The sequence below is a fragment of the Myxozyma melibiosi genome, assembly GCF_037950935.1.
Source record: "Myxozyma melibiosi strain Phaff 52-87 chromosome Unknown BZA70scaffold_11, whole genome shotgun sequence".
NCBI lineage: Eukaryota > Fungi > Ascomycota > Lipomycetes > Lipomycetales > Lipomycetaceae > Myxozyma > Myxozyma melibiosi.
In genome coordinates, this window is record NW_027042925.1 from 374,898 (window position 1) to 390,381 (window position 15,484).

Consider the following 15,484-nt stretch of genomic DNA (forward strand, 5'->3'; position numbering starts at 1 on the left):
TACCCGGCCGCCTCTGCTCATTCTCTCGTTCTCACTTCACCTGCCTTCTTCACCTTGCCCATGATTCACCATCCTTCCTCTTCTCCATCTCTTTCTTCTCTTTAATTCCTTCTAAATCAGGCCGTTGGCTTCTTGGAACCTAATTGCCGTCTTATCTTTGGCATTCGTTTGTGTTTTGGTTCGCCTGCTCTTGTAAGAACAACCAAGCGCAGAGCTCTACAAAATGTATTCAAGTCTTGTTTGATTCGATCTTTTTGATCTGCTCATTGAACAAATCGCTAATACTCTCACAGCTACTTTGATTTTTTCTTCTCTTCTTTTATATTAGAAGCTTCTTCACCTGCAACACAATGGCGAGCGCATCGAAAAATCTTCTCAGCATGCTGCAAGGTGGAAACTCGGCCACCACGGCGCAAGCACCTCCACCGCCTGCTGATCCTGCCATTTCTTTCTTTTCCTCGGCTTCGGTGCCCGCACCAAGTGCTGCATCTGTCAATGTCGAGCACTCAATCAGAAAGGCCGGATCATCCAAGTCGTCGCCTGCTTCTTCCTCGCCCGACGTTAGCCTGGCATCACAAGCCGATGGCTTGAAGAACTTGCTTGCGGCTGGCGGAAGCAAGTCCACAATCGCCGCCAGCGAGCCTTCGTCTACCGCTACGGCCGCGCCCGTATCGCGCACGTCGAGCACTTCCTCGGCGCCGAAACCGCGATTCACCTACGTCAACCCGTTTCACGAGCTCGAAGCGCAGTCCTCGCCCTCGCCCCGAGCTAGCACGCCAACCCCCAAAAAGTCGCCGACTCCCCCAGCCCCTCAGATTGTCGATCCCGCCATCCTAAACAGTGTGGTCTCGAAACCGAAAGAGCCTGCTCCGTTGGATCCCGCAATCTTGAGCAGTGCCATCAAACCTTCGCAGCCACCCACCGTCCCCTCCGCAGCCTCATCGACGCCAGCAATCCCGCCTTCTCAGCCTGCGGTTCAGCAGCGTCCTCAAACTACACGAAAAAGCCCCAAGGACTTGCCTGGGTTCCGCCTTCCTCTGGAATATGCAAAGTCTGTGAGCATCGACACGGTAAAAAACTTTAGCCATATAACAGAGGAGCTATGCGATGGCATTGCAAACTTTACTCGCGACATCAGTGCTAGCGACCGTCACCTACTTGCGGTCAACGATGACTTCATCGCCTACCCCATCCAGAACGCGATCCGCGTGCTCAGCCAAACCGATGGCTCTTTCTCGATCCTGACCGGTCATGAGGAAAACAGAATTGTCGATCTTCTTTTCAGCACTTTCCGCACCGAGTCCGGATCCTCGCTTCTTGTGTCAACTACTGCCAACAACGAGGTGATTGTCTGGGAGCTTCTTACCAGCAGCTTCAAAGATACTCGCCGGGATAGCCATTACCGCAAGCTTCTGCGCATCGAGAAGCTGCCTCCAAACTCCGATCACGTTCCGCGCGCCCGCGTCCATTGGCCGCCTGTCACGGAATGTGTCGCGGTGTCGATGTCGAAGAAGATCTACGTGTTTCCTCTCAACTCTGACACGTTTCTCGACATCCGACGCAGCTCGCTCATTGATCGCGTCGGGCAATCTGCGGTAGCTATTGACACTGAAAATGGCACGACGGAGTTTGTGTACTCTCCCGATGGAACAGCTATTGCGGCTCTAAACAAACTTGGCACGATCGCATTGTACGATCTGTCTACGCTCCCTCCGTTGGGCCAGGGAGCTGAGAAGGCGACGATTCGATCGCCGCTCAAGACCTTTATTCCCCGAGAAGGAATGCGGTACTGCAGCATCAACTTTTTGGATGCGCCCGAGGTCGTCAAAGCCCAGAAGCCGCTACGCTTCCTTCTTTTGGGATTTAATCAGAATCACTCCTTCCATGTTTATGATCTGACAACGGGCAGCATCGTCGAGGAGCTTCATCTCCCGCAATGCGTAGCCGATCCGTCTGCGCTAAATCTGGTTTCCATCGCACCCAGCTCTGGAGTCGTCGTTATCTCTGATACCGAGCGCAACGCTATGTTGTTTTTGCATTTTGCTTATGCTGGTAGCGATGCGGCTGCGTCAAGCTCCATAGCCTCCGAGGCCGAACTGCTCAAAGGCAGTATAGCAACCGTGGGTCCCAATCCTGCGTCTACCGGATGTGATTACATCACTTCCTACGGCTTTATCAAGGATCACCGGATTATCAGCCTGTCGCTTCTCGAATCGATCAGCGAGGACGAGCCTGATGCGCTGTTTGACCTCTACGTTCTTCACACTGAAGGTGCCACAATCTTCCCAGTGCTGCCAAAGTACATCGCCCACAACGAATGGAAATCCGCTCCTCTGGCGACGAACGCGCATGTATCGGCTCTTCGCCAGCCGGCGCCTGCTACCGTGTCCGGTGATTCCCCGGGCTCGTCGCTGCCGGCCGCGAAGGGTCTGTCCGAGACCTCCACGAGATCGAGCACGCCTACTCCTGTGAAGAAGCAGGGTATCGTACCCTTTGGCGCCATGAAGGCGAGACAGAAAAGCACCGCCAAGCCGACGCCAGCTGTCCCTGCTACCGCTAAAGCCGAATCATCATCTCCGTCGCCTACACCTGCACCTGCGCCTGCCGCGACACTCGCTGTCGAGGAGCCCTCTATTGTGAACGACCGCAAGCGCAGCGTCGCAGAGATTTCGAGCACGCCCAAGTTAAGCGCATCTGAGCCGTCGCCCGAACCGGCCGAGAAACGCGTCGAGCAGGAGACTGTTGAGAAACCGGAGGTGTCAGCCAAGAAGGAGAGCCCAGAGGATTCAGCATCGGATGATGAGGTCACTCCTGCTGCTCCTGCTGTACCCGCAAAGGCGGCTCCTCAAGCGCCTGCATCTGCGCCTGCAGTTAGCGAAGCCGCGACTTCGTCACCTTCAAAGCCGGGCTCTGATATCACCGTGCCTACTTCTCCGGGTTTTAACTTCCGCCCCACGACTGCTTCAAACAGAAAGAAGAAAGAGATCCTGACCCGTGAGAGCGCGAATGCGCTCGGCCTTCCGGCGCCTAGCGTTGCTCCCGAGGAAGCGAGTGTGGCTGCTCCGGTCGAGACGGCGAAGAAGGCTGAAAAGAAGGAGAAGCCAGCGGCCAAGGAGAAGATCACGATCTTGCAGCGCGAGACGCCCAGCAAGGTTCGCTCGCCTACTCCTGCCGCACCTACTCCTGCTGCTTCTGAATCGGCGGATGGTGCAGCGGCTGGTCTATTCAGCGGAGCCGACGTTAAGCTTTTCACTGAATACCTATCGATCACTACCGCGGCCGCGGTCGAGAAGGCACTTGCTTCGCAGCCTCGAGCGGCCCCAGCGTCGTCCAACGATGCAGCAGCCACGAACGGATCCACCGCCGCGGCGCTAGCGCAGACGCTGAAGAAGACGGTCGAAACGACGATCAAGTCCGAGATGCGCAAGATGGCGGAGGAGCAGGCCAAGATCGTGAAGGGGATCGAGGATAAGCTTGATGTTGTGCTTGCGCAGTTGGCGGAGAAGGATAAGAAGAATGAGAAGTTGCAGGCTGCGCTGAAACAGCTTATGTGAGATTTATGATGTAATTTGATTGATTTTGATTTTTATTTTGAGTAATTTGCGTTTTTTCTTTTATTTCAGCTCTGAGTCGCTTTGGAGATCTGTTTTTCTGTATAGATAGCTGGAGACATGTATTTTTGAGCTTAGATGGTTTGAAAAAAGTCTATGGACTGTGGACTATCATTGATTTTACATACATTATGTAGGTAGCTACAGCTCATTCATCACTGAGCAGAGTGGAAAAAGATAATCAGTATAGATAGCGTGGCTGTATCCCTCTATGCCGAATACACATTGAAATGAAAGAAGTAAGAAAAGAAAGAGAGAAGTACATAGGACACGGATCTCTTTATATGATGGAAAATGATAACTATATAAGAAATAAAAAGCAAACTCCCAGGACGAATTTATAAAATGTAGTCAGATGAAGAAAGAAAGAGGAGCTGGAAAGACGTGACCAGCGAGAATGAGAAGAAAAGAAAAGGATAAGAAAAGAGAAGGAGGAGAGGGATATAAGGAAGGAGAATTGAAATAGATAAATACAAAAGCAAAGAAAAAAGTGGCGCCGATGATTGAAAAACATGAAGGGAGGATGAAGAGAAAAAGCAAAGGAGATATGTGACAAAAGAAATAGCTATAATAGCGACGTATGCGATAGAGAGAATATATCTCTTTGTGAAGCAAGTGCAAATATCAAGAAACTGAGGGACAGACAAGGCGTTTATGCTATTTTCGCCGCCTCTTCTCGCTCCTTGTCTGCCTTCAATTTCGACAAGTCCGACTTGAGCTTCTCGAGCTTAGCTTTCTCGCGCTCCTTCATCTCCGCGAGCTCATCCAGCACGTCCGACGGGGACTTGCGCGGGTTCATGCCCAGCCTGAACGGCTCGGGATCAAGCGAGGGCGCTTGGCCCGGAAACACTTTCGCCTGGTCGAAGCGCGAAGGGGTATATTCAAACATGTCGAATTTGCCGCACATGTCTTTGAACGTGGTGAACTTTGTGCCGTCGTCGTCGACAAAAGCGCCGCCGGTCTTGCGCGCGTACTTGAGTCGCTGCAGGCGGTGCACGGGGGACTGGTCGTTCACCCACCACATCTTGTTCCACCATGTCTCGAGCGCAATCTTGGGGCCGTTGAAATGCAAGACGACAGGACAATGGCCGCTGACGCGGTTCCAGGCGAGGTACTTATCGGACGCACGACGGGATGCGTTGCGCATGAACGCGGCCGAGATGAGCGACTCGTCGCGGTACTCGGCCGGAATCTCAGACTCCTCGGTCGCGGGCCCCGTCGCGGGATCGCGAACGCTCGAGAACGTCTCGTCGTCGCGGTCGATTTCGTCATCGTACAGATAGACGACGTCGACGTGGGAGTGCGTCATGGTCTGGAAAAGGAACGACTCAAAGTCGATGCGGATCGGGAGATCGCCTTTACCGTAGATATCGGCAAGAATGAGCTGATCAGAGAAATGCACTTTCGCCCGCTGCTGGACGTCAAAAGCCCGCTGGTAGATCTCTCGGAGAACTTTAGCCGGACCGATGATGTTTCCAGAGTTGAGCCACCGAGGACGGACTTTGAACTCGTACGGATCGGTGTCAGTGTCCGCGCCAAAGATGTCATCTTCAAGAGTCGACTTTGGCACATTTTTGCACGCGGGAGAGTTGCGCGCGTTGGGCCAGCAGACTTTGTCGGCGCCAAAAATGACTTGCTCCTGGTATGGCGGCACGAGTTGCTGCTGTTGTTCTGACTGTGGTTGATCCTGGGCAAAAGGATCGGCGTCGCGCTTCTCCATGGCCGCGCCACCGGGGGCGGATGATGAGGAGACGGAGATACCCTTTGACTGGGCATCAGCGGCCGCGACAACGCTGGCGTACTTTGCGTAATGAGCCTTGCGATCGGCTTCCTGGATCTGGTAGTAGCGCTTTAGGAGGGTATCGAACGAGAGCTGGAACCAGGTGTCGTAGGAGTCCATGATGAGGACTAGGTCGTCGTCGTCGACCTTGAGCTGTAGATATCTGTGAATTGCGGCGATTTTCATGAAGCGGGCCTCCTCTGCGTCGCGGAAGACGGAGTTGAAGTTGAGGAGGACGGGGGAAGGGTAGTCGTTGAGGGCAGCGGAGAAGAGTGTTTTGCAGACGAGTTTGTTGAGTTGGGTGGCGGGAAGGAGGAAGTGGAGAGAGCGCTTGCGGGTCTTTGTCTGGCTGAGGTCGGTGGATTGGGCGAGCGACGGGTCTTGGTCGACGGCCATGGCGAGGGCGACGGCGGCGGCAGCTGGCGGCGTGTCGATGACGACAGCGGCAATCTTTGCGGGCTGAGAGCGAGTTAGTTCTGCTTTTCTTTGACGGAGCCAATCGCCAGCGTCCTCGTCGTCATTGTCGTAGTCGTAGGAGGGATAGTCGTTGGAGGAGGGCTGTTGCAGCGAGCCATCGTCGGGGTGGGTGTCTTGTCGTTGTTGTGGTGGTGGAGGTGGTTGGTGCTGCAGCTGCTCCTGCAGCTGCCGGTGTCGCCGCCGTGGGAGCTGCTCGAGCGCAGACCGATCAGAAGATGGGGAGGAGGAATGGGTCCAGAATCTGAACCTGTTTGCGATCGGCTTGTCGGGTTCGTTTGGCTTGACTTCGACTTGGACTTTGTCTCTGAGTTTCGAGGGGCGGCGCGGCAGGGAAGATTGGGGAGCAGAAGGAGAACTCACGCGTCTGCTGAACAGTAGAGAGACTGTTATCAGCAGAACCATGACCATCAGCAGGCCGCGGCGCATGGCTGCTGAGACACGCATGGCGGAGCTGAGGGATGGGGAGGAGGGAAAGGAAAGGAAGGGAAGAAGGAGCCGAGAGCGAGGAACGGCTGTGATGGAGGAGCGGCGGCGGCGTAGTAGCGAAGAATGGAGGACGAGCAGATCGCTGCAGATACTAGAAGGAGATGGTGAAGAAGAAGATGAAGATATAAACAAAGAAGAAGTACTAGAAGAACAATAACAAGAACAATAAACAAAACAGCAGCAGATTCAAACTGCTTCTGCTTCAAACTGCGCTCAGTCTGCTAAACGGCGGCTTCTTGTCTTCTTGTCTCGTCCCCAAAGCCGAAGATTGGAAAATGGCTGCACAAACCTTATTTTAATTTTGTGTAACTGACAAAACCTTAAAACCCTGGCTGGCGAAACCGCTGGGTCACTTTTGCCGCCGTTGTCGGGGCAACCAGATGGCCGCGGAGTAAATAGTGTAAATCTGACTCCATCTCGTTGACTTGCTTATCTCCCGTTTTATTATTTACACATCCGACTCTCGGCTACTGCCGACTTCGTCGCTTAGCGCCCTCACTAGCTCCTCGCTGTCCTCGATCGGCGCGCTGCACCGCCGTTCCTGGCAAATGTACGACGTTGTCCCGTTCCTGCTCCCGCTCCGGCTCAGCAGACCTGCATAGATCTCATCGCCCTCCGCAACAAGCCACTCCTGCGCCCTCCGCGCCTCCTCCTCCTCCGCTCCCTCCCCAAACTCTTTCCGTAGTCCCACAACTATCGTATTCGCCGCCAGCACAGACCGCATCTTCTCAACCGTCTCCTTCATCTCCTCCCTCGTCTGCCCTACAATCACCACCGTCCGCAGTCCCTCACTCCCCGCAACCACCGAGCCCAGCATCCCGCAGTACGACTGCGGTTGCGCAACAATCTCCTTCGCATACGCATCCAGCGTTCGCAGCGCCATCTGCTCGTACTCGTCCTCCCCAAACACCGCCGCCAGTCTCATCAGGTTCGCAACCGACACCGCGTTCGACGACGGCTCCACCGTATCCGCGCCGCTCTTCATCCTCAGAATCAGCTCCCGCGCGCCTTCGTCTTCCGCCAGCGCGGAAAAAAATCCGTTGTCTTCCGAATCCCAAAACAGCGCGTTCTGCGTCTCCTGCAACTCCCGCGCCCATCGCAAATAGCTCACGTCAAACGTAGCCTCGTAGAGGTCGAGCAGTCCCGAAATCACATAGGCGTAATCCTCGCACATCCCCAACGTACTCCCCCTCTCCCCGTCGCAAAACACCCGCCACAGCCGGCCGCTCTCGGCATCAAACATCTTCTCCTTCAAAAACCGCGCCGTCTTTTTCGCGCTCTCGAGCCACTTCGTCCGGCTCACCTGATCAATCTCCATCACCGCCGCTCCCGCCCGCGCCAAAGCTCCCATAGCAAGCCCATTCCAGCACGCAACAATCTTCACATCAACCTCCGGCGCCCGTCGCTGCTCTTCTCTGTACGCTCGCAGCTTTTTCTTGCAATCCTCAATCACCTCCCGCACTTTTTCCTCCGTCATGCCAAACACCCCCGACAGTTCCGGCACATCCATAGTCACCGACAGCACGTTCAAGCCTTCCAGCTCGCCGTGCAAGTCATACTGGCTATCAACGTTCCCGTACTCCGAAACACCCCAGTACGCGGCCGCAATGTCTCCGGGTATCCTACCCAAGACCTTGAAAAACTCGTCGTACGACCAAACGTAAAACGCGCCTTCGCGCTTCATCAATGTATTGTCTGGCGCAACAGAATCGGCATCTTCAGCACTGTAATAACCACCGGCTTCGTTTCGTAGAGATCCCGACACCAGGTACTCTGCAATATCGCGCACGCAGTCCAGAGCAAATTGGTTCTTCTTCTTATCGTAAAGCCATGCATCCAAATACGCAGTCAACAGCAGCGATTGATCGTAAAGCCTAATCCAAATCAGCATCACTCCACGCAAAATCTCAACCGTGCAACTCACATCTTTTCAAAATGAGGCAATTGCCAATCAGCAGTAACAGAATACCGCGAAAATCCATGCCCAACCTGATCTTTGATTCCTCCTCCAGCAATCTTCTTTAACGTATAAATCGCCATATCGGCTGCATTTCGATCATCGCCCATGTCGATCTTCTCCTTCACCCTCATATGCGGATGCATCTTAATCAACAGACTCATCATCGTCGGCTGCGGAAACTTCGGCGCCTCGCCAAACCCGCCGTTCACCTCATCAAACCGCTCGGTGAAGTACTCGTACGCGTCAAACAGCACACCCGCGTGAAGCTCGGTCGTCGAATCACCTTTACTCCTGGCCGCCGTCCAGTCCCGCAGCTGACGCACGATATCCGTGCCCGCGAACCGGCACTTCGCCTCGTCCTCTGCCCAAAGCTCGTGGATCCGCTCGAGCACCTCGAGGAACTCCGGACCGGGGGGTTTCGTCGTGCGGCCTGTTTTCGCAGACACCTCGTCCCACGGACCGGGCCAGTACGTCCCTCCGTAGATCGGCTCCAACGACCCCGGCGCCAAAAACACATTCAAAGGCCATCCGCCTCTGCCGCCCGACATCGCCTGCAGATACAGCATATAGATCGCGTCCAGATCCGGCCGTTCCTCGCGGTCCAGTTTGATTGGAATAAAATACTCGTTCAGCTTTGCCGCAATCTTCTCAGACGAAAACGCCTCGCGGTTCATGACATGACACCAGTGGCAGGTATGATACCCTATCGACAGAAAAATCGGCTTGTTCTCTGCCACCGCTCGCGCCAGCGTCGCGGGCGTCCATTGCTGCCACGCGACGGGATTGTTTGCATGCGCACGCAGATAAGGCGAGCGAGCCGTCTCCAGCGTATTCACAAGCGGCATTCCAAGAAACTGTGCGCTGGTCCCCATCTTCTTTCTCTCGGAATCACTGCTGTTCCGACACACGGCTGTAGTCGAAAGTGTCCGCGAGGAATACACCGACGACAATGATCTCGACCGCTCAGCTCCCGACGTCTGTCTACTCAGCGCCGTCCTTGGTAATCTGCAGATACCCAATTGATACCTACTCAAAACCGCCCGTGAAGATCCCGCTGCTGCTACTCGTCGTAGCATATCCGAAGCTCGAATATCTTTGATCCCGTCGTAAATCAATCAATCAATCCGATAGTAAATCAACACCGAAAACTAATGCTCACTTTCTTTTCCTCAATATCTCGTATCCCAAAGCTTTGCGGCTCCCTTCTTACTGATCCCGGCGTCGTCTGCTTATATATGGGACTAGAACGTGGCTTCCGAATATTCTCCGAGACCAGATGGGTTTTTTAGAATAATCGAATTAATTCCGGGGCTCAAAACTCAATTTTTCTTCTTCCAATCTCCCAACTCGAGATCCAGGCCCTCTTTTTCCGAATTTCTTTCCCAGATCAATGTAGGTGAGCTGTTTGGCGTGGCGAGTGAAATAGGCTAGATCGAATTCTCGATATTTTTTTTTGTTTCAGTAGAAGTATTGAATCTCAGAATCGGAGGTCAAGTTGAGGGAAAGATGGCGGACGATTCACTCTCTACAAGAAATTATCTACACTTCCTCCGTCGACCATCTCAATTCTCCAATGCCTTCCTTCTCACACATTTTCCCTCAACTTGATTCCCTCTACTATAAATATAAATAAAAAGCTGTATCATCCAACATTTTAATCACCTCACTACCTACATAAAAACAACCACCAGCAAAGCAAAAAAAAAAAAAGAAAAAAAAGAAAAGGCAGTCGCGAGACTTCAAATCTCGGTAACGGGGAATTGAACCCCGGTCCCCCGCGTGACAGGCGGAAATTCTAGCCACTAAACTATTACCGACTCCTTGACAAATAAAAAGATTTTGGGCATGATAAACCCCTGGAACTTTAAGTGAAAATGCGGGAGATTGGGCGTGTTTTGAGTGGTTTTGGTTATTTGTAGGTTTAGAAATGCGTCAGGACTGATTTTACATTGGTATTTCCAACCTGCGTGGCATAGAAGACAAAACAAACCACACCAACTACGCAACTTCGCGACCGAGTTACAAATCAGATGAGCACGGAAGAAGATCGTGCACAACACCAATCGGTACTAAAGACGAAACAAAGGCCGTCAACTTTCAAATCCTGATCGAAATCACTTTCTATCATTTGACTATAAGCTGGCCAGATCAGACCAGTACGCGTACCTCTCAAACAAGACCGGCCGTCGTTAGCAGTAACCACCAGAAAGGGCAATAAAATCACGTGCTAGCAAAAAGTAGGGTTAATTTGGCTGAGAGATTCATGTTTAGGGTTTACTCTGCTTGCTCCTCCTGCTCAGCAATAAAATCTGTTCTCTTCGTTTTTCACTCATCCTTCTTCACTGCTGTTCTGGTTTGGCGATTCGACACTACCTGACTCAATTCTGTTTATCATAGTGGCTACTAATACATCTTTCTCTTCATCTTTTCTCTTTCGACTAAGGTTCTTATTTACTTTTCTCTCTCTGTGGACACGCGTGAAACCTCTCGACGCTGCACCTTCTTTCCACACCCAGCCAACCTCGAGCATGTGTTTCACGCCACCCTCCCTCTTCTTCTTCTCAAAGAATTTCGCGTATACCTTAAGCCACCTTGTCTTTCTGGTCTTTTCCATGGTCACCCATGAATCGTCAGAAGGGGAGCTTCCCTCACGGGCTGTCTCTCACTGCCTCTATGGCAAGATAGCTAGTTTTTACGCAAAGATTAAATTCACCACTTTTACATATTCTTTCCTGTTTAGCTGACAAGAGATTTCTTCTTCTTGTAACGGGTTTGATTTAATTATCGGACTTGTGGTACGCTGGGGTAAGATAGTGGGTGGTGAGACATCTTTTTCGTAGATTGGAAATGTAGTCGAGCGTAGAAGGCAGTGGTCTGCGTGACATTTACATGTTACCAAAAGCACTCTATTCTAGATATATACAGCTTTAACAATTCACAAAAACACAAGTCACAGTTACTCCTCGAGATAATAATTGATAACAATCGCACCCAGCAACGCCAGACTGACAACGATAGGCCCCAACGGACTATCGAGATGCTTACCCGACCGCATCTGGATCGCCTTCACGCGATGCATATACACGCCATAGCCCCAGCACCCGGTGAACAGCGTGAGCACAAAGTAGGCATACGCGAGCCGGTGCGCGACGTAGTTGTACTTGCCGGCGGCGTTGTAGAGACCAAACGTCAGTGCCGACAACAAGACAGTGACTTGGAGCCACTTGTTGAACGTTCGCTCGTTTGCGAGCCAGACTTTTGGCTCGACCATTACCGTGCCTGATTGTGTGAGCAGGCGCTTGGGACGGACGACACCCGGCGGCAGCTTAAAATCCTTCGATCTCGATCTCAAAGTAAACCACGACTTGTGTCCGTTGGACTTGCCCTGCTTCCGCTTCTGTCTACGCCGACCAAGCAGAGCCACCGTGGGACTCGGGTCGTCGTCGTCATCCTCTGAAGACGACGATTCGTCTTCTTCCTCTTCATCGTCTGAAGCCACTCCGATCAGCTGCTGATGCTCGCGGTCCTCGTCGTCGATGAAGCTACGCATCGAGATTGACTCCGTCCGACCATGTCGCGAAGGCTGCTCGTTCACCGCCGCAATCAATGACGAGACCGCCTCGGAGTGCGATGCGACGCGGCTGGGAGAGCCCGAAGGCGAGGTCACTTGCTTCAGTGAGATACTGAGCGGCTGATCGTCACCAAACTTCTTGCGGTTAAGTTCCTCGGCGTACGCCTGCTCGGGATCTCTGCGGATATCCTTCTCGAGCTCTGATAGCCAGTACGGCAGGACGTTGATGTACTCCTCGTCGTCAAACAACATTGAGATTCCGTGGGCGAACTTGGAAAACTTGGGCGCTTCCTTGACGAGATGGCTAGACATCAAATCCTTGATCCACGATGGACGAATCTTGCTGTCGCCAGTCTTCATCGCAACCTTAACATCCAAGACCGCGTAGGGAAAGCGCGAGATCTCTCCCTTTCTGATCGTCTTGAACGGATGCTCGAGTCCCATATCGTCAATGTCGTGTCGGTGCCAGTCATCAGGATCGCGGCATGGGCGCGAGAGATCTAGCGCGTCTTCCCGGATGAGGTCGATGTCGTTGTCGATACTGATGCGGACGCGATCGTCGTCCGGGATCTGGAACGCCGTTCGCGAGTAGACCGCGCGCAGCACCGGCTGGAGATTGTTTGAGCGGATAAAGCTCTGGATATCAGAGACGACCTTCTCGAATCGCTCAACGTCCGCGATCGGTGTGTTGCGTTCGCGCATCTTACGAATGGTCTTCTCCATCGAATACGTGCCGTCTATAAACGGCTTGACGTACTTCTCCTTAATTGGGATCCGCTGCTCAAGCACGGTCTCTTTGTCCTCGGGATCAACGAATTTGCGCTCGATGAAGATCTCGGGATGAGAGTTGAGCTTGCCGTACCAGCGGATTCGGAGCGAAGAGGCAGTCTCGCGCGATTCTAGTTTCTCGAGGTAGAGCTGGAAATCCGGGTTGTCGAAATAGAGAGTTGTGATGGTAGGGTCCGGAGTGGACATGTTGAGGATCTTGCTCGCCTGGGGGTTGTAGATCAAAAGAGGCAGACGGCGAAGGATGAAGGTCTTGACCTCCATGAGGTTTTCAGGATGGACCCAGACTAGGGGTTGTTAGCATGTAGTCAGAATACGAGATCGTGAAGAATGAGAAACTTACATTTGAAGGACTTGAATGTAGTGGTGGCAGAGGCAGTAGGTGCCTGAGACATGGCTAGGCCCACCTCTGGGACAGAGCTCAAAAGCACGCTTTCTTTGTGAACACGTAGGTACTCATATAGCGACGAGAGCTTGTAGAGGATGGGAGAGTAATTTTCCGAATTGAAAGGCAAGGCAGCCAACCGCACCTGCAGCAACGGACGGACAGAGTACTGCGAGTAGAGTCGATCGTGCTTTTTGACGATCTTGAAGAAGCCGGTGTAGTTGAGTCGCGTGAACTTTGCGAGCTCCTTGGCCTCGGCGGCGATCGAGTCCAGCTCGCGCTCAAAGTCGGTCAAATCCTCGATGGCGGGCTGCGGTGCAGGCGCGTCGGGCGCGCCCCCACCTGTCGGCGCGCCGACAGGTGGGTGGATGATTGCATCTGCCGCGGCGGCTTTGTCTTTGAGGTCTGCGTACTTGTTTGACTCAAAGGCGTAGACCTTTTCGAGCTCGGCGTCGAGGGCCTCGACGAAAGTAGATTCGTCGCGTTCGGTCCAGGCCTGCGCGCGTTTTGTAGCAGAGACCTTTGACTGGCGGCGGGAGAGGAGGACGTCGTCGTCGTCCTCGTCCTCCTTGAGGAGACGCTTGAGACGCTCGTAGTCGATGTAGGAAGCCGACCAAGGCTTGTAGATTTCGTTGGCGAGCTTGACGCCGAAGAGCATGGCGGCGGATAGAGCAGAGATGCGGAGAGAAAGTGCTCAGGTGGTGGTATGCCCAGGAAGACGAAGGAGGGCGAGAAAGAAAGCGCGAGAAGAGAAGCAAAAGGCCTCGTAAGGGTCCCACAACACAGAAAGGCAAAGGCAAAGGCAAAGCAAGCAAGGGAGCCGCACGTGCTCGCGAGGACCGACGAGAACCGAAGTGGAGGCAGAGAAAGTGACTGAGGAGCAGGCTGCTCGTCGCCAGGCTGAGTTCAATCGGCCTTTTTTGGGCGCCCTCGTGCGGCTCGGCAGACGACCAATCGCACGACCAAAGCGTGTCCCGTGCTTTGTTTGTTTACTGCTCTTCGCTGTGAAGCTTTAATGTCAGTTGCTTGTTTTATTTACGGTGGACGTTGGCAGATTCTTCTGTGGGTCTGTCGGAGGGAACGTAGGATTAAAATATTTCGCGACGGCGGTCAGAGGCGTGGAGCCATCAAAGCCGACGTCATCAGCACACTGTCTTCACCGTACAAGAGAACAGCTAATCTGTCTTGAAACTCACGCCCTCTGGACGCTCCTGCAATCGCGCCACAGCTCTTCTATAAGATGACTCGGCCCGCAGCTCACCGATCTCAATCGGCAGAATGTGCACGTCGTCAGCTGCCTCAACATCCCCGGCCTCGCCTTCATCCTCGCCTTCACCCTCAGTCTCGGCCTCGGCATTCTGATACAGGTCGAGATCAGAGACCGACTCTGTCGTACTATTAGATCTCTGCTTCTCCACGCCCGCTAGTCTCTTTGTAATGAAACGGCGCAACTCGAGCGTAAGATAGGTCTTTGCCAGCTCCTGAACAACTCTCAAAAGAAGCCAGCTCGCCGTCGTCGGCAACCCAGGCAACTCAGGCGGCGTAGGGGTCGGGAACGTAGGCAAACTCGGGATTGGAAGCGACGGGAGGCCGGGGATCGAAGGTAGCGAAGGAAGTGAGGGCAGCGACGGCAGCATGTTTAAGATTCCGTCAATCAAGTCCGAGGGAATCAGATCGATAACACTGCGCAGTCTCTCGTTCAGATCGTCCAGAATCTTACCTATCGCCAGCTGCGTGAGAAACGCAATGATGATTTCCGCCAGCCAGTCCAGTCCAACTTTTGACAGAAAACTCAGGAGATATTGCAGGGCAATGTACAGGTAGTAAGTAACCGTCTCGACGTCTATCTTCTCAGTAATAGCCTCGAGCACGGGGCCGTTCATGATGGTATTAATTGGGTATCCAGAGTAAACAGACGCACACGACCCCACCACCGCTGCAGCCGTCGAGAGCAGTCTCCTGGCCGTCATCTCAGAAAGTCTGCTCGTCATACTTATTTACCAGTTGATACTGATACACAGAAATGCTGAGAGCTGACGACCAAGGTGCAGGGACGGGAATTGAGCTGGTGTTTGCAAGCGACCTGAGGCGCGCTCTGTAGATTTGCGTGTTTTGAGCCCGCCCGTTTCCAAACTGTCTCAGGCAGTTACTTCTTTAGTAGTTAATTAACCAGCTCGACAATAAACATCTACAATAAAACGCTTGTACAAACTAGCCATATCAATTACATCTTAACAACTACATCACTGCCCGGTTCAGACTTTGTTCCCCCGCTAAACAAACCAGTGCCTGAACCTGCGGCAATCTCGAACCAAATCTAATAAACTCACAAGCCTTCGGATCTTCAGTCTACTCTCAAGCTCCGATATCATCACTGTCAACAATCCAACAGGCACCCGGATCCGTACTGTCTGCTCTATAGCTGACT

General features: G+C 53.1%; 5 protein-coding genes and 1 non-coding gene across 6 annotated transcripts; 1 reads left to right on the forward strand and 5 right to left on the reverse strand.

Annotated features, from left to right (window-relative positions):
• The first annotated feature begins 173 nt into the window (after window positions 1-173).
• BZA70DRAFT_70556 (uncharacterized protein) lies at window positions 174-3,909 on the forward strand. Its single transcript, XM_064915335.1, has 2 exons — window positions 174-225; window positions 294-3,909. The coding sequence occupies exon 2, from the start codon at window positions 351-353 to the stop codon at window positions 3,552-3,554; it is 3,204 nt and encodes a 1,067-aa protein (XP_064766645.1). The 5' UTR covers window positions 174-225; window positions 294-350; the 3' UTR covers window positions 3,555-3,909.
• A 354-nt stretch (window positions 3,910-4,263) lies between these two features.
• On the reverse strand, window positions 4,264-6,294 carry BZA70DRAFT_312267 (uncharacterized protein; the record flags this gene model as incomplete). The annotated part of the gene is made up of 1 exon (XM_064914980.1): window positions 4,264-6,294. The coding sequence occupies one exon, from the start codon at window positions 6,292-6,294 to the stop codon at window positions 4,264-4,266; it is 2,031 nt and encodes a 676-aa protein (XP_064766646.1).
• Window positions 6,295-6,737: 443 nt separating this feature from the next.
• Window positions 6,738-9,593, reverse strand: BZA70DRAFT_282912 (uncharacterized protein). The gene is made up of 2 exons (XM_064913360.1): window positions 8,279-9,593; window positions 6,738-8,228 (listed from the first exon to the last, which is right to left on the reverse strand). The coding sequence occupies exons 1-2, from the start codon at window positions 9,388-9,390 to the stop codon at window positions 6,803-6,805; spliced, it is 2,538 nt and encodes an 845-aa protein (XP_064766647.1). The 5' UTR covers window positions 9,391-9,593; the 3' UTR covers window positions 6,738-6,802.
• A 466-nt stretch (window positions 9,594-10,059) lies between these two features.
• On the reverse strand, window positions 10,060-10,131 carry BZA70DRAFT_t76. Its single transcript has one exon. It is a non-coding gene; the product is annotated as a tRNA-Asp (tRNA).
• Window positions 10,132-11,198: 1,067 nt separating this feature from the next.
• On the reverse strand, window positions 11,199-14,122 carry BZA70DRAFT_312269 (VTC domain-containing protein). The gene is made up of 2 exons (XM_064914981.1): window positions 13,015-14,122; window positions 11,199-12,958 (listed from the first exon to the last, which is right to left on the reverse strand). Exons 1-2 carry the CDS (start codon window positions 13,712-13,714, stop codon window positions 11,271-11,273), a joined length of 2,388 nt encoding a protein of 795 aa, XP_064766648.1. The 5' UTR covers window positions 13,715-14,122; the 3' UTR covers window positions 11,199-11,270.
• BZA70DRAFT_70831 (uncharacterized protein) lies at window positions 13,973-15,326 on the reverse strand. The gene has a single exon (XM_064915337.1). The coding sequence runs from the start codon at window positions 15,045-15,047 to the stop codon at window positions 14,232-14,234; it is 816 nt and encodes a 271-aa protein (XP_064766649.1). The 5' UTR covers window positions 15,048-15,326; the 3' UTR covers window positions 13,973-14,231.
• Between the last annotated feature and the right edge of the window lie 158 nt (window positions 15,327-15,484).